The sequence below is a fragment of the Anopheles coluzzii genome, chromosome 2, assembly GCF_943734685.1.
Source record: "Anopheles coluzzii chromosome 2, AcolN3, whole genome shotgun sequence".
Taxonomy (NCBI): domain Eukaryota; kingdom Metazoa; phylum Arthropoda; class Insecta; order Diptera; family Culicidae; genus Anopheles; species Anopheles coluzzii.
Window position 1 is genome coordinate 30,272,994 of NC_064670.1, and position 21,257 is coordinate 30,294,250.

The 21,257-nt window shown below is 53.0% G+C and overlaps 2 protein-coding genes across 2 annotated transcripts; both read left to right on the top strand.

Moving 5' to 3' along the window:
• The first annotated feature begins 163 nt into the window (after positions 1-163).
• On the top strand, positions 164-10,769 carry LOC120951915 (E3 SUMO-protein ligase RanBP2). Its single transcript, XM_040370919.2, has 7 exons — positions 164-607; positions 1,074-2,267; positions 2,346-7,457; positions 7,528-7,670; positions 7,744-8,645; positions 8,724-9,755; positions 9,865-10,769. The coding sequence occupies exons 1-7, from the start codon at positions 539-541 to the stop codon at positions 10,170-10,172; spliced, it is 8,760 nt and encodes a 2,919-aa protein (XP_040226853.2). The 5' UTR covers positions 164-538; the 3' UTR covers positions 10,173-10,769.
• Positions 10,770-10,837: 68 nt separating this feature from the next.
• LOC120951917 (uncharacterized) lies at positions 10,838-21,228 on the top strand. Its single transcript, XM_040370920.2, has 8 exons — positions 10,838-11,446; positions 11,832-11,981; positions 12,578-14,402; positions 14,485-14,709; positions 15,619-15,793; positions 15,892-18,548; positions 18,632-19,675; positions 19,915-21,228. The coding sequence occupies exons 3-8, from the start codon at positions 12,678-12,680 to the stop codon at positions 20,260-20,262; spliced, it is 6,174 nt and encodes a 2,057-aa protein (XP_040226854.2). The 5' UTR covers positions 10,838-11,446; positions 11,832-11,981; positions 12,578-12,677; the 3' UTR covers positions 20,263-21,228.
• The last annotated feature ends 29 nt before the right edge of the window (positions 21,229-21,257 follow it).

Consider the following 21,257-nt stretch of genomic DNA (forward strand, 5'->3'; position numbering starts at 1 on the left):
CAGAGCTTCTACACACATCGGCATGAGAAACCGATTGTCAATTCTCTCACAGCCATCTCTCAGCTGCAGTCTCGGTGTATGTAGAAACGCTCATTGAATTCAAATTTAACTGTCACCCGATGTGCAACTGCTGTCAAATGCTGCCAGCGGTGAGCGAACCTGCCCATTCGGCCAGCTTTGATCAATAACCTCAACCGGCGCCTATTTTCGCAAAGGAAGAAGCTGCAATTCCGTTCAGCTTAGAAGTGGTTTCCCAAACTAAGTGGAAAAAAGTGGAAGTAACGAATTTACCATCGTATTAGCTCGACCAAAAGCAATCTTGGCGGTGGTTTTTGTGGAGGTGAACGCGAAAAACGTTGAAAAAAAAGAAGATCATCGATTACAGCTAGCAGCATTTCGCACACACAGCCACACCAGACAGACCCCGCCGTCTCAATTTGCGTCGTGTCGTCGCCGTGAAAATTTCTCCACGGCCCTGATGCTCGCTGCTTATTGATAGAAAGGGAAAACAACAGGAGAGCCAAATCGTCTGAACAAAATGTTCTCAACGAAAAAGGACATTGATCGGCATGTGAAAACGTCGCTCAACAAGCTGCCGGAAAACGAGGTAAGAGTTCCTGGAGGGGAGCGCGAGCGACGGTGACTTGCGTGCGTTTTTCTTCTTTTTTTTTTGCTTCTCGAAAGATCATTGTTGCGCTGCTTGGTCGATAGACGATGGAACTGTGAAACATTTTCCGTCTGCTTTGTAGCTCTTTTTTATTTATTATTCTCAATTGTTGACTGAGACAACCGGAATCTGCGGCTTTCTGCAGCGGCGGTCGGCAGCAATGCTCAGCCAGAACGCGGATAGCATCGCTATTTGACGCATTACCGCGAAACGCAACAATTGAGGTTAGGTCGGTCAGTGGTTCAAGCGAAGGTTCGCTTCGGCTGGCTGTCATACGCTTACGCTCCAAGACCAATTGATCGATTTATTAAAACACACACACGCACATAAGAACCGATAAATTTCACGGCCGGTATTGTGTTCCACATTTTTACCTGTTCTCTTTTTGCCTCGCATTTCCCTCCAGCGCTACCTACGGGGACTGGCTATCGCGCGGCAGTACTTCAAGCTAAACGAATATGCGAGCGCGGAGCACTGGCTGTCCTGCTATCTGTCGGTGCAGGAGGACAGCGCACCGGCACACAAACTGCTCGGCCAGTGCTACGAGAAGCAGAAAAAGTTCGACCGGGCGATCACGTCCTACCAGCGGTCGCTGCAGCTCGACTCGAAGCAAACCGGCCTGATCACGGACGTGTGCAAGCTGCTGCTGATGGACGACAATCTCACCAAGCACCTGTCGAAGGCGAAGCACTGGTGCGATTTGGCCGAATCCGAGCGCATCAATCACGAGGCGGTGCTCAATCTGAAGCTGAAGGTCGCGAACAAGGACGCCGGCGCGGACAGCAAGCTGGTGAAGGACATCATACTGAAGGAGGTGCTGGCCCGGCCGCTCGATCCGCTGCTGCGCGTCCGGCTGGTGGACCACCTGCTCGAGGAGAAAAAGCTGGACGAAGCGTTCAAGTACTGCTTCGAGCTGGAGATGAAGTTCTGCGAACCGTTCATGCAGTCGAGCGAGTGGACTAATGGTGTGGCCAACATGCTTGCCAAGTTCGCCGAAGCGCCGGTCGAGGGGGGCAAACAGAAGCACTGGAACTACTACCTGCTGCAGGCGCTCGTGCTGGACCGACAGATCTACCTGAACCTGCTGGCGGACTCCACGATGGAAACGATCAAGCGCAGCAATCTGAAGGAAATCGCCCAGAAGCTGTTCAAGCTCGACCAGACGCTGCTGCAGGTGGCGGAGAAGGGTCGCAATGCGGCACCGCAGAAGCAGATGGCCGATGCGTACCTGCGCCACTACCGCGGCCAGCTGCTGCTGTACTCGGCCGCGCTACTGTTCAAGGCGGCGCAGGATCAGACCGGGGGCGCGGGGGAAGGCGGAGGGCGGGCGCGAGATACGAGCAAAAAGTGTCTGGCACTGCTGCTGATGGCGTACCAGTGCGGCGTCCCCGACCCGGACGAACCGTGGCTGAAGCAGAGCAGCGAGATGGCCCGCCATCTGGTGGGCTTTTGGAGCAAGCAGGCGGCGTTCCGGTGCTGCCAGGCCGGCAGCACGCTGGTGTCGTGTGTGGAGGATGGTCCGGACGTGTCCGTGCTGGCCCAGATACAGAGCGTCACCGAGTCGAAGGTGTGGACAACGGCGGATGATCTAGTGAACCAGGTAGGATAGACGATTGCGTCCGCGCGGTTGCGATTTGTTACATTCTAATTGGCTTTGTGTGCTCTAATCTTCCACCAGATTCGCCAACTCTGTTCCGATCCCGGCTGGCGTCAGAGTGTGGCGCGAGCGCTTTACACCTCCGGCGATCTGTCGTCCAAGGCAACGTCCAGCGGCTACTTCGTGAAGGACGGTGTCGCGTTCGGTGAGCCACAGTATGTGCTGCCGAAGCGCGAACAGCTGGAGCTGTACGTGGAGCTGGCCCAATCACTGTACCCCTCCTCGTTGCCATATCTGGTGTACCTGGGGCTCGTGGTTGGGACGGAAAATCTGTCCGACTTCCACTGCAAAGCGTTCCCGCGGTTGAACTTTTCCACCAACAATCTGAACAACAGCAATCTGGAAACGCTGAACCAGCTCGACATGGATTCGTTCCTGTACTGCTGCATTCTCATCGCCCAGAGCAACCTGGACGGCAATCGCCAGCTTAGCCAGCAGCAGGGCCGGCCCGCGTTCCTGCCGGCGGCCAATCTTATGCCGCTGCTGTGCGAGGACAACAAGATCGATTGGTGGAGCGTAGCATACAACCTGATCAAGAGCAGCACGGCCAAGGAGGCGGCAGCCAGCGTGGCCGAACAGCGGCAGCTGCTGGAGCACGGCATACAGGCGATCCGTGGCACCGACGCCCCGCTCTGCGACGTGATGGTGCTGCTGAAGCTCGGCCAGGTGCTTGCCAAGCGAGCGGCGGCCTCGACGCTGACCAAGGCCGAGGAGCGGCGCTACGTGGAAACGCGTGCGGAAGCCGTTTACCGTGCCGGGGTGCTGCTGTGGAAGATGCGCGCCGAGTCGTCGTACGGTGGCGGCATGGACGGAGGCGCATCGACTGGGTACGGTTCCGGGCTGTTCTTCAAGTATGCTGCCAAATCGTACGACTGCCAGCAGGAGCTGGCAAAGCTAGCGGAGTCGGCCATCACCTTCCTGGCCGGCGTGTACTTCAAGCACGGCCGGTACGAAGAGTTCACGCAGGACTTCGGTGGCATTCCGCTACCGTTTGCGGCGTACTTCCGCGCCGAGGCCTTCAAGAAGCTGGACGAACAGAACAAGACACCGCTGAAGTCGAAGAAGTTTTACTCCGAGCGGGCGCGTGAATGTATCCGCCAGACCCAGCGCTATCTGGAGCTGCCGTACGTCGAGCGCAACCATCCGCTCAACTACGTGGTGCAAAGCGAGATCAAGCGCCTCTCGTTCACGAACGATTCGTTGGACGGAAGTTTGAACACCTCGGCCAACGGTGCGATCGGTGCCAGCGCCGACGATAGCGATCATTTTCAGTCCTTCACATCCTCCATGACCAACCCGGGGATGACAAGCGGTGGTGGTGGTGGTGGTGGTATGTCTGCCGCCCTGTCGCGGAGCATTAGCGAACGGGACGCGGCTTCAGCCGCAGCTACAGCCGCCGCCTCGCTGTGTCTCTCCAAGACGAACGATCTGGAGGCACTGATGCGCCAGATGATGGAAACGCTCACGTTCGTGAAGGAGGACGTGCTCGGCATTCGCAACGACGTAGGCGACATGCAGGATCGGCTGGTAAAGATCGAGGAAAACATCTACCGCAAACCGACGGAGGCGAAGGGGGGAGCGCCCAATGCAACGGCAACGTCCACACCGATGGGCGTGAACGATTCGGCCTCGGTGAGCGCAGCGGCAGCGGCAGCGGCCGTGCAGGCCATGAACGATATGTACATGATGGATGAGCTGCAGAGTTCCGCATCGGCGCTGGCCTACCAGCATGCGGCCGCGGCTGCCGCAGCTGCGGCCCGCGCTCCGGTCATGGGTGGCGTTGGCATGGGGACACCGCAGCAACCAGCGTCCGCTCTGCCTTACCACACGCTGTACGGCGCGAATGCGTACCAGAGCTACATGCCCGGCCAGATCCAGCAACATCAGCAGCAGCAGCAGCAGCAACACCAGCAGCAACAGATGCTAACACCCCGCGGTCATGCGATGACGGGTGCGATGGGTGCTTCGCCGATGCACTCGGCCGCCTACCAGCATCACCCGGACAATCTGTTGGTGGCGGCGGGCAGTTCTCCTGCTGCCGGTGGCGGTTATCATATGCCGGGCTTCCAGCAAGCTGTTCCACCACCGCCCGTTGCTCCTCAGCCCGAGCCACAGGTCGCTCCGGTGATGCATTCCACCCCGACAGCAGTGTCCCAGATGGTAGCGCCAGCCCCGAAAACTGCCGCCAGCGCCAACCTTTCGATTGAGCAATCGCTTCAAACGCCGGCACTGCTGAGCAGCTGGAACAGCACCTACAACAACTCGTTCATGGCCCAAACTTCGACGCCGTCCGTGTCCAACATTCTGCCGGCGCACATAACGTCCAGCGTCGAGTTGAAGGGCGGGGCGCCGGTCAACGTAGTCATTACCAGCTCGGACCCGCTGCCCCCTCCGCCGAGCGTCAACAGCTCCACGTTTGCCGCCGGTGCGGCTGTGCAGCCGACCTACAGCGTAACCATTCCGCCGCAGCACATCAAGCACAGCAACACTGGCGCCAGCATTGCGCAGGGCACGACGGGTAACAGCAACGCACCGAAGCTGGAAATGGTTTCCCCGGCTGCCAACACCAAATTCCCGATGCCCTCGATCGTTTCGACCGGTGGGCTGACCAACAGCAAACCGGCAGCAGCCGCGCCGGCTCCGGCGACTGCCCCCGCAGCGGCACTTACGCCCTCGTTCTTCGCCAACATGGTTTCCCCGGCCAAGATGGCGGCCGAAGCGAACCAGGCCGACGAGGAGGAGGACGACGACGACAAGAACGTGTCGGGCAGTGCGGAGTACGATCCGCGGCCCGACTTCCAGCCGATCATACCGCTGCCGGACGAGATCGTGGTGCGGACGGGCGAGGAGGACGAGGAGCAAATTTTCACCGGCCGCTCCAAGCTGCTCCGGCTGGTCGACCGCGAGTGGAAGGAGCGCGGGCTGGGCGAGCTGAAGATACTGCGCTCGAAGGCCGACCGCAGCAAGTATCGCATCGTGATGCGCCGCGAGCAGGTGCACAAGATCTGTGCCAATCACTACATCACGCCCGAGCTGATCATCAAGCCGATGGAGAAGCGCAAGGAGTGCTACATCTGGGCCGCGATGGACTTTGCCGACGAGGAGCCGCGGAAGGAATCGTTCTGCGCGCGGTTCGGTACCGCCGCGCTGGCGAACGAGTTTTACGCCGCCTTTGTAGCGGCCCGGGACGAGGTGGCCCGTCTGCGGGCGGCAAGCGGCGATCAGCAGTCCTCAGCCGCCCCGCCGCCAGCCACGATGGGCAGCTTCGCGTACAGTAGCACACCAAAGTCGTCGGCCGCGAGCAGCACACCGGCAGCAGCAGCACCGGTTCAGTCGCAGGCAACCGCAAAACCGTTCGGAGAGTTTTCGTTCGCGAAGAACTACACACCACCCGCGGTGGTCGGTACGAAGGCGAGCGCCAAGGGACCGGATAGCACTCCGACGTCGTCCACCGTACAGGGCGGCTCCGATGCTAAGCCGAGTCCGTTCGCGTCCTTTACATTCAAAGCGCAAACGCCCGGTGGCAGTGCGTCTTCACCGTTTGGAAACATTTTCGGTGGTGCTGGTGTTGTTGCCGGCGCCCCCTCCCTTGGCTTTGAGGAGCGCGATTTCAGCTGTGCCCACGAAACGAATGTAGTCGGGCTGAAGCGCAAGGAGCAGCAGGCTGGCATGTGGATCGATTGTGCCGTTAGCAACGGTCAGCTGCGGCTGCTTACATCGCAGTCGGCCGTGCGATTGCTGATGCGCAACGGGGCAAACACCACCGTCCATCTAAATCACGTCCTGAGCAAGGAGGTGCAGATCAAGGCTAGCGATAAAACCGCCTGCAGCTGGACCGTTCAACAAGACGCCGCTTATCCCGCGGTAACGGGACCGATAAGCTTTATGGCACAGTTTAAGACTGCTGACGAGCGCGATCGGTTTGTAGCGGCGGTACAGAAAGCCTTCCCGGGTTCTACTTCAGGCCCTGCTGCTGTTGCTGGGGGCGGCGCGAAGACTGCCAGCGGGTTCGGAGATCTCTTCAAGCCAAAGACGGGCAGCTGGGACTGCCCTGGATGCTACGTAAACAACAAGGCTGACTCGGCCCAGTGCGTCGCGTGCAATGGGCCGCGCGATCCATCGAAAAAGGAAGAACAGAAACCGTCACTGTCCGGCGGTCTGTTTGGCAACCTAGCACCGCCGACGGAGGCAGCGAGCAAATTTACCTTCGGCATGCCCTCATCCTCCGTTACGGTGACACCGATTACGTTCGGGTCGGCGGCTAACACGAAGAAACCACTGCAAGAGCAACCGGCCAAGGCTGCGCCGGTTACATCAACCCCGGTTGCAAAAGGAGTGTCCACCGGTGGCGGCGGCGGCGGATTTGGCGATCAGTTCAAACCCAAACCCGGATCGTGGACCTGCAACGGATGCTACCTTTCCAACGGGGCCGACGCGCTGTACTGCATGAGCTGCGAAAGTCCGAAGGACGACACGGTACCGAAGAAGTCCGCTGGCGGCGCAGCGGGTGGATTACTGAAGGGGGCGACAGACACAGCGCCGAAGATAAGCTTTGCAGCGGGCGGTGGATTCACCTTTGGCTTACCTTCGTCCACGACCATAACACCCGTAACCAGTCCGGCAATGGCCACCGGCACTGCCACGACCACCATCAGCGCGACAAGTCTGCCACCCCAACAGCAGCAGCCCGTCTTTGGTGGAGGATTCTCCTTTGGCAACCCAATGAAACCACCGCAAAGTGCATCGAGTACGGTGGCCACGGCTGGCACTACGGCTGCCGCCGCCGCCACCACTACTACTACGCTCGATAAACCCGCCTTCAAGTTTGAACTACCGACCCCGAGCGGAGGACTTTCTTTCGGCTCGAAGCTGACACCGAACGCTCCTGCGGCGGCGAAGGCGGCTGGCGATGGACCGGCTGTTGTGGCGAGTACACCGTCGTCGTCGGCAATTAGCAAGCTGGAACCGCCGGAGAAAGCGACGTTTGGGTTTGTTTTCAAGCCGAAATCGCCCGGCCGCACCCTGAGCGGTGATGGCGATGGCGCGGAAGATGATGGAGCCGCCGGCGACAACAGTGTGACGGAGGAGGAAAACAATACCTACTTCGCACCCGTCATTCCACTGCCGGACAAGGTAAGCGTGCGACTTGTTTATGTCCCTATCTACTTTCTCTTATGTTCCTTTTTCCAATTATACTCCGTAGATCGACGTGAAGACTGGCGAAGAGGATGAGCACGTGCTGTACGCTCACCGTGCCAAGCTGTACCGATTTGTGAGCTCGGAGTGGAAGGAGCGCGGCATTGGCGATGTAAAGATTTTGAAGCACAAAGTGACGGGTAAACTAAGGTAAGCGTTTATGCGGCGTGTGTGCTTTCGCGTTTATTAGCTTCTAACCCACTGTTGCGCCTTTCTCTTGTAGAGTGGTGATGCGGCGCGAACAGGTGCTTAAGATTTGTCTCAATCACGCCCTCACCGAGGACATCTGCTACACGAAAAAGGACGACAAATCGTGGCAGTTCGTGGCGAACGATTTCTCCGAGGGCAACTTTGAGATCATGAACTTCTGCCTGCGCTTCAAATCGTCCGACATTGCGCAGGAGTTCCGGGACGCCATTACGGACGCGCTGAGCGGCAAGCTGAGCGCGCCGGTCGAAGCAAAGGACGATGGTGCACCGTCGACCAAGGTGACGTCCCCGGCGCAGAACGACATCACGATCACGTCCACCAGCTCGCCGGTGGGCGATTTGAACTTCTCCAAGCTGAGCGACATTTCGCTGAACGAGCGCGAAACGGCACAGAAGCTGAAACTGCCCGACAATTTCTTCGACCCGGCCGCTACGCCTTGCGCCGGCTGCAGGGGCTGCGATTCGGATGCGTTTGTGTTTCCAGCCGTGGACGGGAAGCAGCTCGCCGTCGTCGAAGCGGACGATGCGCCCCTGCCAATCGATATCCGGAGCGTAAAGCCACTACCGGCCGCCGTTGCGAGCAGCTCGCCGAAGAAGGTAACGTTCGGCACGATTTCCGCCGGTACAATGCAACCGCCAGCGCAGCTGTTCGGTGGTGGTGGTGTCGCTAGTAAGCCGTTCGCAGCCTCGGAACCCGCCACCGGTGCCGGCATGTTTGCGGGCGTCGCGTTCAAGGCGCCAGCATCGTCAACCACGGCCAGCGGCACGACCGGTTCGTTCCTGTCGGCGGAGCAAAAGGCATCCTCTTCGCCGTTTGCAGCATCGATTTTCGGAGGCGCCCAACAACCACCGTCCTCCACGACGGTGACTGACCCCGCGGCCGCTAGTGCTGGCAGCAACAAGTTTGCGTTTGGAAGTAAGCCTCAGTTCACACACGCTGCGTCCTCTCACTCGTAATAAAGCATACTTAATTTCATTCTTATTCATTTTGTAGGTTCTACACCGCTCGGATCCGCAGCTACCGGTGGGTCAATCTTTTCCGCGTCGCTCAATACTACGCCGAAGACGTCGTTTGTTTCGCCAGCACCAACCAGTACGGTGACGGCGGTCGGTACCGGTGCCCAAGTAACCTCCACCACCGACAGCAAGAAAGATGGCGCAAGCACGGTGACCACCGGCAGTAGTCCGCTGTTACAACCCGCCTCACTCACTACCCCACCGTCGGCCAAATCGGCAGAGTCGGGCGGCAAACTGTTCAGCGGTTTCGGCGGTGGAGCAGGGTTTGGATCGGCTGGCAGTACTACGAACATTTTCGGTGGTGGTAACATTTTTGGCTCGAATGCAACCAACAGTATCGCTGCTGCTACGACGGCATCGAACAGTAGCAACAGCACCACCAGCACGCCAACGGCCACGGCAGGTGGTGCCGCCAACAATACGTCGACGCTGTTCGGCAGTGTTGCGTTCGGCGATCCCGGCAAACCGTCCGTGTTCGGTGGCAGCGGCTTTACGTTCGGCAGCTTAGCGAAGCAATCCCCGGCCGGCGGTGGTGCTAACAGTAGCATCAGCACCGCGCTGAAGAACAACTCCGATGCGCCATCGATTTTCAAAATGGACGACAGTGTCAGCTTCGCGACGCTGGCCAGCAGCAACAGTCCGGCGTTCAGCAGCTCGACCAAGCAGGCGGACGATGGTACGGCCAAACCGGCCGGCGGCTTCGTGGGGCTCACGGTGAAGGAGGATTTCTTTTCCCGGTCGGCCTCGGCCAAGCTGAACAGCAGCACGGACGGTACCAACAGCTCGCAGACGAACAACAACGGCAATGCTGATGACGGGGCAGGCGGTGAGGATGGTGGCGGTGCCGCCGGTGGTGGGGATGAAAATTATGATCCCTACTATGCGCCCGTCATTCAGCTGCCGGACGAGATAGAGGTGCGCACGGGCGAGGAGGAGGAAACGAAGCTGTTCGGCGAGCGTGCCAAGCTGTACCGGTTCGATGCGACCACGAAAGAATGGAAGGAACGAGGTAAGTGGGTGGGGGAAGCAGCGGCAGCAAAGAGAAAGTCAGCGGTTGCTTGGAGCGAAATCGGAATCGAAATTTCATGCTTTTTTGTTTTGTTCGTTTGCTTTTACAGGCGTCGGCGAGCTGAAAATTTTACATCACCCAGTGCGCAACACCTACCGGCTGCTGTTGCGCCGCGAGCAGATCTTCAAGCTCGTGCTGAACCACGCCGTCACGGCCGATCTGTCCATCGCGCCGATGAACAACTCGGACAAGGCGTTCGCGTGGGGCGCGATGAATCATGCCGAATCGCCCGGCCAGCTGGAACAGCTGGCGGTGCGGTTCAAGAACGAGGCCATCGCTTCCGAGTTCCGCAGCACGTTGGAGAGGTGCCAGGAGCAGCTGCGCTCCCGACCCGACCTTGAGCCAGATCAAGATTAATAGTAGTAGTAGTAGTTGCTTACATTTTAATATACGGGATGATGAGAGGCCGAGTTCACCTTATTTCCTGCGGGACGCGTTTAGTTAGTCGCGTTTTTCTCCTTTACCGCCACCCCCTTTTGCGACGGTGCCTCGCAACTATGTAGACATTTAAAGACAACACACACAGACACACATGCATTCACAGACACACAGACGCGGACGTTCCTGATTGATATGAAACATGTTATTTAGTGTAATTTCTTTTTCCCCGTTATTTGCGCTCTTAATTTCGTAGTTTCTTTTTAAAGTTCGTTCATGTGTGCGTTTAGAATTTGCATTCGGTTAGGGTAGAGTAGTGGGAAAAGGAAGCAGAGAATTGTATAATGTGTTATTCTGTATTTTTCGGGTATGCATGCTCTTTAGATATTAGCGTTAGAGGAAGAGAGAGGAAACAGCAAAGCGCGGTATCGTTTAGATTTTATTCCTAAGCCACACACCGATCGTGCGAATATTGTGTTACATGTACAACAACGAAATTAAAATTGAGTTTTGCATAAAAAAATAGGAAAACCAAACTTCAAATAAACAAGACATAATAACCCTTCATAAAAAGTACGTACATCGTGCAGCGTTTTTTTTCTCGAACAATTTTGTCAAAAGACGATAAATTTCCCCGAACCCCGAAAAAGCCGCTCTGTGCGCTAAGATGGCGCTTTCCTTTCCCCCGGGCAAGGGTCGGCAAAACACCACACAGGGAGAAAAGAGGAAGAAAAGAAAGCTGGGAGGAGAGGTGGAGTACATTTTGCTAATTCCTGCGCGCCACCACACACATGCGAACCTGTCCCGGGGGTGTCAAGGAAATGTCAAAACATTACCAACACACGCGTCCGAGCAGGTACGCGTACAGTTGTGTGCCACGGCAACGCACACACACACACACACGTGCGCGCGGAAAGAAGCGCTCAAATTGGCTCCGCTTTTGTTTGCATGTGTTTTGTTCGCCAAACGGGTAGATGCGGCACTGTCTCACTAACACACACACACTTGCCAACGGTAGACACACACACGCATACACGCAGTCAGTAGAGTTGGAGATGCAGAAAGTTGAGCATCGCGTTAGTTTTACTTTCCTCGATGTGTACCACACACTAGAGCGGTGAACGGAAACGCTTTTGTGTGCGGCTGTTGCTTACGTTTTCTCGTGTCACGGTGGAATTTCATTACTTGGAAGCTGGTTGTGTTGGGTGAACGCCGAGCGAACGGGAGCCGGGTCGGCAGGATCATCCGGAAAGGTATGCCCCCATTTACTGTCGTCCGTTTCTTTCATTTTAGCTTCCGGTCGGTCGTGTGTGTCTCCTACGTACCGAATTCGCTGAATTACAGCAAGGCTATGCGTAGCTGTCGTGCCTGCTTGCACAGAAGACTGCTGCTGTCTACGTCGTCCTGAGATCGCAGCAAGCCATCTCTCTACCATCGCAAGACGGCGCATCAGATTCGTACGGGAGAATGCGTTCCAAGTCCCCGTGGTGCATAATCCGCCACAGGCGATACCCACGTCGAAAAAAAAACAATGGTGGATGAGAGACCGGTTCCGCGAAGAATGTCGTAGCTGTAATGAAACATTTCCGATGAATGTTGTTCGTAATTCCTTTGTGTCTTTTTTGTTCTTTTTTTTAGGATATCCGGTCCTTGTGGCAGCGAAAAAGAATATCAAACGCGTAAGCAAAGCAAAATAAGAGCAGCAGCAGCAGCAGCAGCACTCCATATTGAGGGTACGACTCTCGGGGTGCCATCCTGCATTCGCAGCAAAGCGGCGGTACACCGCGGGTGAGTGTGTATGGGTGAGAATCGTGTACGGAAGAATGATCGCGCAGCTTGTGGCCCCGCTGTCGCTGAGTCTCTCATGTTCGAGACGTATTTTTCTGTTGTTGAGAAGATCCACAACTAACCTAAAAGATAGAGGTGGTAGATTTAAGCGAATTTCCCTTGTGTTGGTGAAAATTGGTGAAAGGGGAGCAAAAATCATAGCTTGCTCTTTATGATACTGCAGTAGAAGTATGAAGTATGTTTCCCGGAACCATGCATGCATTCATCATGCGATGTTTTTAAGAAGAAAGAAAAACACAATTTGACCAACTTTTTGGTGGTAAATGGATCTTGGGAATGCATTATTCTACGATTGACCTACGTCGAATGTCCCGTACACTTTACCTTTAAATTATATGCATACATTTCTGTGCAAATTGCACGCTAATTCGTAGCTGTACAGAACGAGGTTGTTGCGATCGCTTCAAATTATATTAAGCTCATCTTACTCAAAGCTTACATCGACACTGCGATACTCAAGGGGGGCGTGTAGCAGAGAAGTGTAGTAGTGGTGCCGAGTGTATTTTAACCATTTCCTTCGTTTGCTTTATTTTTAGTGTCACCCAAAGGGCGCCGGGTCAGCTCCGATTGCTGCGACGGTTTAAAGCAATCTTTGCTACGGTCTTCGCCTCATCCTGGACGTCCACTTTACCGGGCATGTCGTCCGGAGGTGGTAAAAAGAAAGTAGTAGCAGCAGTAGCAGCAGCAGCAGCAGCAGCAGCAGCCGAAAACACCCCTTCCTCCGTGTCAATTGCAGCATCCGTCGCACCGCAAAGGCCTGCCGGCGGATTGAAATTGCTGATTGATAAGAACAGAATAGGCGTGCCGTCCACTAAAGCACAGTCTGCAGTGCAAAAACAGCAGCAACAACAGCAGCAGCAGCAGCAGCAGCAAGTGATTAGCACCAGGCATCTGTCGACCAGTCCGGCTGTGCCATGTTCGTTGAATGATTCTTATGTGAATTTGGCAGGCTCGCTAACTGCTATAAAGCTAGTACCAGCCGGCATTCCGGCTCCAGTGAAGGTTTCGGGTACAAGTACAAGCGAGAAAAGTGGTACGGAGAGGATCGAGATGCGTGTGAAAGTGACCGGTGAAGATGCAAATCGCAGCAGCCCATTCGCGGCCGGTGGTGGGCAGCAAGTGCCAACATCGAAGCCAACGACAAAATTAAACAACTTGGTCGGCAGGCGGTTCTCTGTGCATCATCGATTGATTCCGACGCAGTTAATCGAGGGTAACAATGGGCAAGATGCGACAAACCCACAGTATGTGGAAATTAGTACCCCGCAGGGGAAAAGTTTAGGGCAGTTGAAGCTGGTAGGCTGTAATACTTCGGCTAACATGATGAAATCCCATCCGGGAAACCCTGCCCCGGCAGCTGTCAACGCGTCTTTTGCACTGGCAGCGACTACCCAATCGCTCGTCGCATCGCCAGTCCAGTCTGGCAGTGTTGAAACCTCTCAGGTTGCTTCAAATAATTGCAATCCTGCAGGAAGTGCTGCTGAAACAACGCTGGCATCGACTGCTGCTGTACTGCAGAGCACTGATGTGCAGGGGGATGCTTCTAGAACGAATGAATTGCCAGCGGACAGGGCTGCCACAACGAACAAACCAATCGTTATAAAGATTGCCCCAATTCAAGCTGTTGCGCGTAGCCAATCAGCGGCTGAGCAGGGGAGCGATGACGAACTCGTTGTCATGGCAACGGCAAACAGCGAGACGCCAAAGGAAGCAGAACGTGTCGCGGGTGCTGAGCTTCACAGTGAGGTTGAAACTGCGATCGACGCTGGTGGTGGTAGCACAGATGCAGCAAAGGAACCGTCCGCAGAAAGTGACCCTGCTGCAACCACGACTGGTGATGTTGCGGTAGTGTTGGAGGTGAACCCTCGGCCATCTAGGGAGATGAAATTACTCCAGCAAACGCACAAAAAGTCGAAAATACTGACGGATATTATGTCCGAAGCGTCTCGTAAGGGGAAGCTGCGGAAGCGTCGTTCGACTAGTGGCGGTGGAGGACCCGCACCATCCCCTGACACAGGTGCGCACACGGGACTGCGTAAACGCACCCGAAGCCGGTCGGCGGCGAACCCAAATCCAAGCGCAGAGGGTGCGAAAGAGTTGGAAAACGATCCTGGCACCGATTTGAAGGTGCTAGACGATTCGGGTTCGCTGCGCACGAGCAGCAATAGAAAGATACGGTTCGCTAGATCGGAATATTCACTACACAAAGCTAAACACACAGCAGGCAGTAGCGACAGATCCATTAGCAAGGATGACGATGGTACTGGTGGGTTGGGAAATGATCCGGGTGCATTTATGTCCCTGGCCAACCTTAACCAAGAGCCGGATGTCGTTAACGATTTTCCCGGAGATCCACCAAAGGTGAGTAGGAATGAGGTTTAGCTGGAATGTTCCTTAAATTGATTGGGTTTTTTGTCTCTTCCTCCGAACCTCTCTCCACCAGCCTGGATGGGATCGTTTCTGTTGGCGATGCAAGTCAAAAGATCCCGACTTGGGATGCAGCAAGTGCATCCGTAGCTACCACAAACTCTGCGTACGTTACACAGTGGACAATCCCAACTGGAGCTGCACCGAATGCAAAGCGACGACGGCCGGCTTACGCACAGACGTAGATACGTTCTCGCAATGTCTACGTTATGCGTTAGACTTAGTCGCGACGCGTGATGAGGTAAGCTCCACGTACAATATTATATAATATTATATATTATATTTTATTATATTACTTTATATTATGTAATAATATATTATATTATATAATAGAGGGTTTCGAATCATATAAGGGAATAGTTCAATCAGTCAGGGGAATGTTGCAAATCGGTAGGGGAATATTGCATGCAAGCTGTGGATGTTTGCAATCCCTTAGAGGAGTGTTGCAATCGATTAGGGGAATTTTGCAAGTGTACTGTGGAGCTGTCATCAGACTGTGGGTGCCGCTGTAAATACCTCAAATTATTTTCGTCAATCTTACTAACTTATCATGTTTAACTATGGCTCCGCAGCAGGATTTATTTAGTTTTACGTGTGTACAGCAGAATCCCACACGAAAACAACTCCAAATGATGTTTTTAGAAAAACATCATCGGCATCAATTCGAAGCTTTTTACACCGGCACCCACAGTCTGATGACAGCTCCACAGTACGCTTGCAAAATTCCCCTAATCGATTGCAACACTCCCCTATATGATTGCAAACTTCCACAGCTTTTTTGCAACATTCCCCTATCGATTTGCAACATTCCCTTAAGTGATTGAACTATTCCCTTATATGATTCGAAACCCTGTAATATCAGTACGTAACAAAGTAAAGTTTCGGGTTGGTTTATCACCGAGATATGCAAACAGACAAGCTTTAACAAGATTTAGCCTGTATATTTGTATGTGAAAATAATTTTGTTTGCTTAAGATTGAAATCTAAAGCTGCAGTTAAAATTTCAAATCGATTAAAAATCAAATGTTAGCCGCCCGAAAATCGTGTTTGCATTGTACCGCGATAGAGCATGCGATAAAATAGAGCTTGAATATTTACATTACAATTCATCTGCATTTTGTTACAAAATTATTCTTTGTTCTTGTTTCAGAATAATACTTTTAATCCCTTCAACGTGACCGATTTCGAAAACTATAATAAATACATAAGTCATCACATGGACCTTTCCGTGATATATGAACGGTTAGCTCAAAGAAAATACATTGCCCCCGAAGAGTTTGTATCGGACTTGAGCTGGATTGTACACAATATGTTAATTTATCCGGGTAAGTGTAATATATCGTCACGTTTTGATTTGTTTAGCGATAAGCACAACTCGGTACCAAAGGACATTAAAACTAACTAGCGTTATTGTTTTCTGTAGGGCAATTGCATCTTGTTAAAATAGCCCGCACCATGTTCAAGCGAGGAAAGCAGGAGATGGAGGAGATGGAGCCGTGCCAGGAGTGTTACATAAAGGCCAACACCAAGAGCGATACCAACTGGTTCATAGAGCCCTGTTCCAAGCCACACCTGTTGTTGTGGGCCAAGCTTAAGGGTTACCCGTACTGGCCAGCCAAACTATACGGCACGAACGCCAACAATCAGGCGCACGTTCGTTTCTTTGGTGATCACGACCGAGCGTGGTTGCCGGTGAAGGACTGCTATCTGTACGCCAAAGGCAATCCCAACCCTCAGAAGGTGGTAATGAAATCGAAGCAAATCACGTTCGCCAAGAGTATAGCAGACATAGAGCTTCATATAGAGCAGCTGCGCGAAAAGTACAATACGTTCAATTATGCCGAGGAGTTCGAGTTGCTCGACCCTTCCAATTTGGACAACCAGCTGCGGGCCATGCTCCCGGGGGTTTTTGTGAAAAAAGTGAAAGTCACCATTAAACGAAATGAGGGCGAGATGGTCGCCGTTGCTTCGTCTACGTGCGACGATACACCATCTCCGTCGCAGGGTAAAGAGAGTGGCGGAAGCGAGCTACAAGTGGAGAAAGCTTCCCCGTCTGCACACAAGGACGCAAAGCCCAGCAAAGGTGCCAGCCCTCGGAAGCGGCTGACCCGTCGCATGTCTCGAATTATGAAAAGCCCTGTAGAATCGGTGGAACCGGTCGCAAACACATCGAAGGAATCGGTGGACGAGAGCGCTGCTTCCCCTGCATCGTACAATGATACAGCGGCGAACGGAACCGTGGCTAGTGGTAAAGCGGTCGATAACAAGCGGCACCGGGCCAATGAAGATCGCGAAGAGCTGTCGCTATTGATACGGCGCGGTTCGCAATCGTGGGAAACGGAACCACTGTCCAAGCGCCGTAAGTCGACCGTTGACAAGAGTGCTTTGAAAGCCGCCGGCTCTAAAACGGCCCAGCCAAACAAAAAAGTGGATGCAAAGCTGCCTAAGGTGCCTCAGCAGGACAGCACCGTCCTGCCCGAAGCTAAACCAGAAGGTCAACCTGTCCCTCCCGTCGAGGGAAGTGCAAATCCAGAGGCCAACGCTGCTGCTACGGCAATTAAAAGCGTACCACCGCCGGTATTAAAACCTACCGAAAATGTGCTAACATCGTTGGAGCTGTGCCGAACCAGCGTTACCAAGCATGCACTCGTTAGCATACCGGCAGATTCGACTGCAGCATTCGTCACTCAGCAAGAAAAAGATACTTCAAAAACTTTGGCAACTGCGGGAGAGGCTTGTGGAGCATCGGCAACAGCAAGCGGTACACCATCAACAGCACCTTCAAGCATGTTAAATAGCACGTCTTCCACGGTTAGCGACATTAGCATCAAGCAGGAAATAATTTCTGACGATGAAACACTGATGAAAAGCGACAAGAATGAACGGTCAACTACGACGGAAGAAAAACGGAAGGAAAATGAAGCGGACATGTCGATCAAATCAAGAGTATCCTCAGTAAATTTGTCTAAATCCTCGGAACAAGAAGTATTAGCTGTTTCTGTGGTTCCGGGCAAATGCGTTCCCAATGCTGGCAGTAATGCAGATGACACTGCGATGGCGACCGATTCAACCAAAGCGTCGTTAACTCAGGTCAATGCGGAGATCAAAACTGGCCACTCAAATGGTGCTCAAAAGATAGTATCAAGCAATCCAGTGCCGGTTAATACAACAGCAAAAACAAATGATGTGTCAACAGGTGTTGGTACTGCAACTACGATTGGACCAAGCATTCAGCGGGTAGGCACATTACAAGCAAGCGATGCGAATAGCAGCGTAGCTGTTTCGGTCGGGCTGAAACGACACCAAGCAGCAGTGCCAGCTACTAAGACCACGAAAGAAAACGGCTCTGCGAATGGAGATGTTGTTCCGGTCAAAGCAGGTGTTGGTCCGATAGAGCTGCCGGTGTCGGCGGTTCCCAAAGGCAATGATTCGGGCGCTGTTACGGTGGTGTCAAGCAATCAGCGGGCCAGAAAATCTTTTCCGGGCGGAGCAGCCAATGCAAAGCACGCCGCTACTGCTAGACAGCCGACACCGAACGCAAACGCTGCAGGAAGCAGCATACCGAATGTGTCGGCAATGCGTAACTCTTCGCTGGAAAGCTTGTCGATCGAGCACAAGTCCCGTGAGGAGGCGACGGTGACAAAACGATCGCAGAATTCAAATTTGTCAAGCCCGTCGACAGTGCCCATACCATCGGCAGCCCCATCTTTCCCTCCACGAGTCGCAGAGGCGCCCAAACGAACTGGCAGCATGAACAACACGAGTCTCAACGCTAACAGTAACGGTGTCGCTTTGGTGCCGAAGCAGCTCGTTCCCGCTTCTACGACGATTTCCCTGATTCCCAGTGCAGCTGATCGCATTAGCGATAAACATATGGCACCCATTGACTTGGACAACGATGACATAATGATCATCGACGAAGATATCCCGTTGGCAGCAGATCAAAGCAGTGCCTCAAGCAGTCAATTGGCGCTTCCTCCACTTGTGCCGAGACCTCAGGTGCAGAGTCCACGAACTGAATCGACCGATCAGGAAGAGCTGGTGCGCCCTACGGACGTGCTGAACGACTGCGCTGGACAGGTAATTATTGTCCGCATATGGATAGTGTCTCGCCTACGTAATGTTTCTAATTAATTATTTTCTTTCCCGCATATTATTTGCAGCTCTTGGACAGCTTCCGCTTGACGATAGAGAACGTGCTGTCCGATCTGGCTGATAAAGGATCGCCAGCGGCGGAGGTTTCACTTCTTAAAATAAAGCTGGACCGATCTCAGAAGCAACACGAGCAGCGTACCACCGAACTGGAAGCGCAGCGCAAAATGTACGAAGGCATGATGCAGGAACTGCGGCAATCCCTTGAGCAGGAGAAAAAACGCGCCCTCGTCGAGCAGCGGGAGCAGCTGCAGCGGGACAAGCAGCGTGCAGTGCAGTCCGCGAAACAGAAGCAATGGTGCAAACGTTGTCTGAAGGAAGCGAAATTCTACTGCTGTTGGAACACTTCGTACTGCGAAGTATCCTGCCAGGAGAAGCACTGGAACGAGCACAAAGATGTGTGCAACCAGGCAGTGGAGAAAAGGGCACGTTCCGGTTTACCCATGTCGATGGTACCGACCGTGCCAGACCATTCTTGGGCGGAGGATGGCAAGGACCGTACGCCGGAGCATGGCGGCAGCGTGCGTCCCGTGCTTGTGTTACCGGTAACGACGAGTGTCACCATTTCACCCGACAATAATAAGGGCAGTATGCGAAAGCATGCAGCTGCTGTTGCTGCTACAGGTACCGGTCCAAGGGGTATTGGTTCGCCTGACACTGGAGGAGGGCGTAAAAAAGTTACCTCCAGCCCTAGTACAGCTTCGCCGGGCGCAAGAGGAGAAACTAATAACATTAACACCACAATTCCCAACAGTACCATGGTGCCTACTGCAACCAGCACGCCGTTCCTTGCAATGGCCCGCTCGTATCCCAGTGGAGGCACATCGGGAGCTAATGTATCTTACACTCCACCGATAATTAAGGCCGTGTACAGCATTGATACGGGTGGTAGTTTTCCGCAGCATACGGCGCACAATGGTGGCAACTTGGTATCAAGTGCTGGCGTTGTATCTAGTATGCCCCAGCCACAGCAACAACACCAACAGCGAATGAATACATCACGCGACAAATCGACCAAACGCTCAGAACGTCGTGATAATGTCGCTTCCATTAAGGTGGGTTTTCCTTTTTCCTTCTAGTTGTGTGCATAGCATTGCAGTACTTGCGCCCATGACATTGAAAAATGCAGGCCAAGAAATGACTTCTTTGACGATGTGTTGTAGTAAGTCATCGTGATTGGAAACAAGTAGAACATTTATATCAAGTGCCTTCTAACTAGAATCAATATGCTAATGTGTATCCCATGTCTTTCTCTCTCTCTCTCTCTCCTTCCTCTGCTAATACTACCTCTCAGGTGTCACAAGGATACGTTCCAACTAGCACATACGATCTGACAACGTCACCGTCCCGTATCACCACGGTACCGATACCATCGTCGACTGGTTCGATGGCAATGCGTGCGTACAGTCGGATTATCCCTACCGGAGATATTGCCAGCATGAGTGTTTCCCAGAATGTGTGGAACCAGATCAGCATGCAATCAGCTACCATGCGACAGTCGCACCTGGGCAATGTGGGACCGGTTGGCGGTGTGGATAGAAGCGGGCTGAGCGTCCAATCCGCAGGTGACTTCAGAAGCCTGCAGCATCATACCGCCGCCACCGTACCATCGCAGAAGCAAAAACCGACCCGGGAGCAATAGCAGTGGCGACGTGGTCGTGGCAAACACAGGGGAGTAACGGTGCAACAGCAATGATGCTGATAATGCCAGTGTCACGGAAAATGCTGATGTGAATATATTTTATGACACGCAACCGAGTTTTGCGCCGACTGTGTTTTAGCGATAATGGTAATACTAATTTATGTATCATCCATACTTTAATGAACTATTTTTTTATACATAACAGAAGCACATAAAGCTTTGTATTACTTAACTTAAAATTTCGTACAATTTTATATTTACAATACTTTTATAGACGTAGCTTATCCATAGTTTGATCATCGTTCACGATGGTATTATTGATTTCTCAGAAATGTCAATGGATAGGAACTACTACTACTACTACTACTGGTGCGAACATTTGAAAAGATGAATGTTAAAAACATTTATTATTGATCCTAATGCTATAACTTAATGCAGAGTTCGTCGAACAATGTACAGATACATACAATTAAAACTTGAGGCACTTATAAGGCAGTCATAGTATACCAGTTATCATCCACTTTGGATGCGATATGGTTGTCTGATGGTACAGGGTGTCTCAATGCATAATTTTGGGACACTTTCTTGACTCTTTTTGACAGTAAGAGAACTGTGTGTGTGATGGGAATCGGAATCGGATTGCACTCTTTTTGGATAGGTTCAATCGGAATCTGGGTGGAATTTCCAATGCGCCTGTCGTAGAGTCAGTAAAGTTCACTTCCTATTAAGGAAGAGTTAAGAAAGTGTTCCTAAAATTAAAAGAACCCCTTTATTAAACCCTTTTTGGAGATAAAAACTACGATCGAATGCATCTTGAGTGTGTTGTATTGGTTCCAAGATGCGTATTCTAACGCGTACACTATAGTGAATACTTTTGTTTTGAATTATTACGATTGATTTACGCAATAGTTATTAAAGAAGCTACGGTATTTAAAATTAAACGAAAATGCAGTTTTTGATACTATATATTTACTTACGGCGAGCATAAATTACAA

Coding starts and splice junctions, on each gene's coding strand:
- LOC120951917 (XM_040370920.2), top strand. CDS start 12,678: ATGTCGTCCGGAGGTGGTAAAAAGAAAGTAGTAGCAGCAGTAGCAGCA. Junction 15,794..15,891: donor CAATATGTTAATTTATCCGG/GTAAGTGTAATA, acceptor TGTTTTCTGTAG/GGCAATTGCATCTTGTTAAA. Junction 19,676..19,914: donor ATAATGTCGCTTCCATTAAG/GTGGGTTTTCCT, acceptor ACTACCTCTCAG/GTGTCACAAGGATACGTTCC.
- LOC120951915 (XM_040370919.2), top strand. CDS start 539: ATGTTCTCAACGAAAAAGGACATTGATCGGCATGTGAAAACGTCGCTC. Junction 608..1,073: donor ACAAGCTGCCGGAAAACGAG/GTAAGAGTTCCT, acceptor ATTTCCCTCCAG/CGCTACCTACGGGGACTGGC. Junction 2,268..2,345: donor CGGATGATCTAGTGAACCAG/GTAGGATAGACG, acceptor ATCTTCCACCAG/ATTCGCCAACTCTGTTCCGA.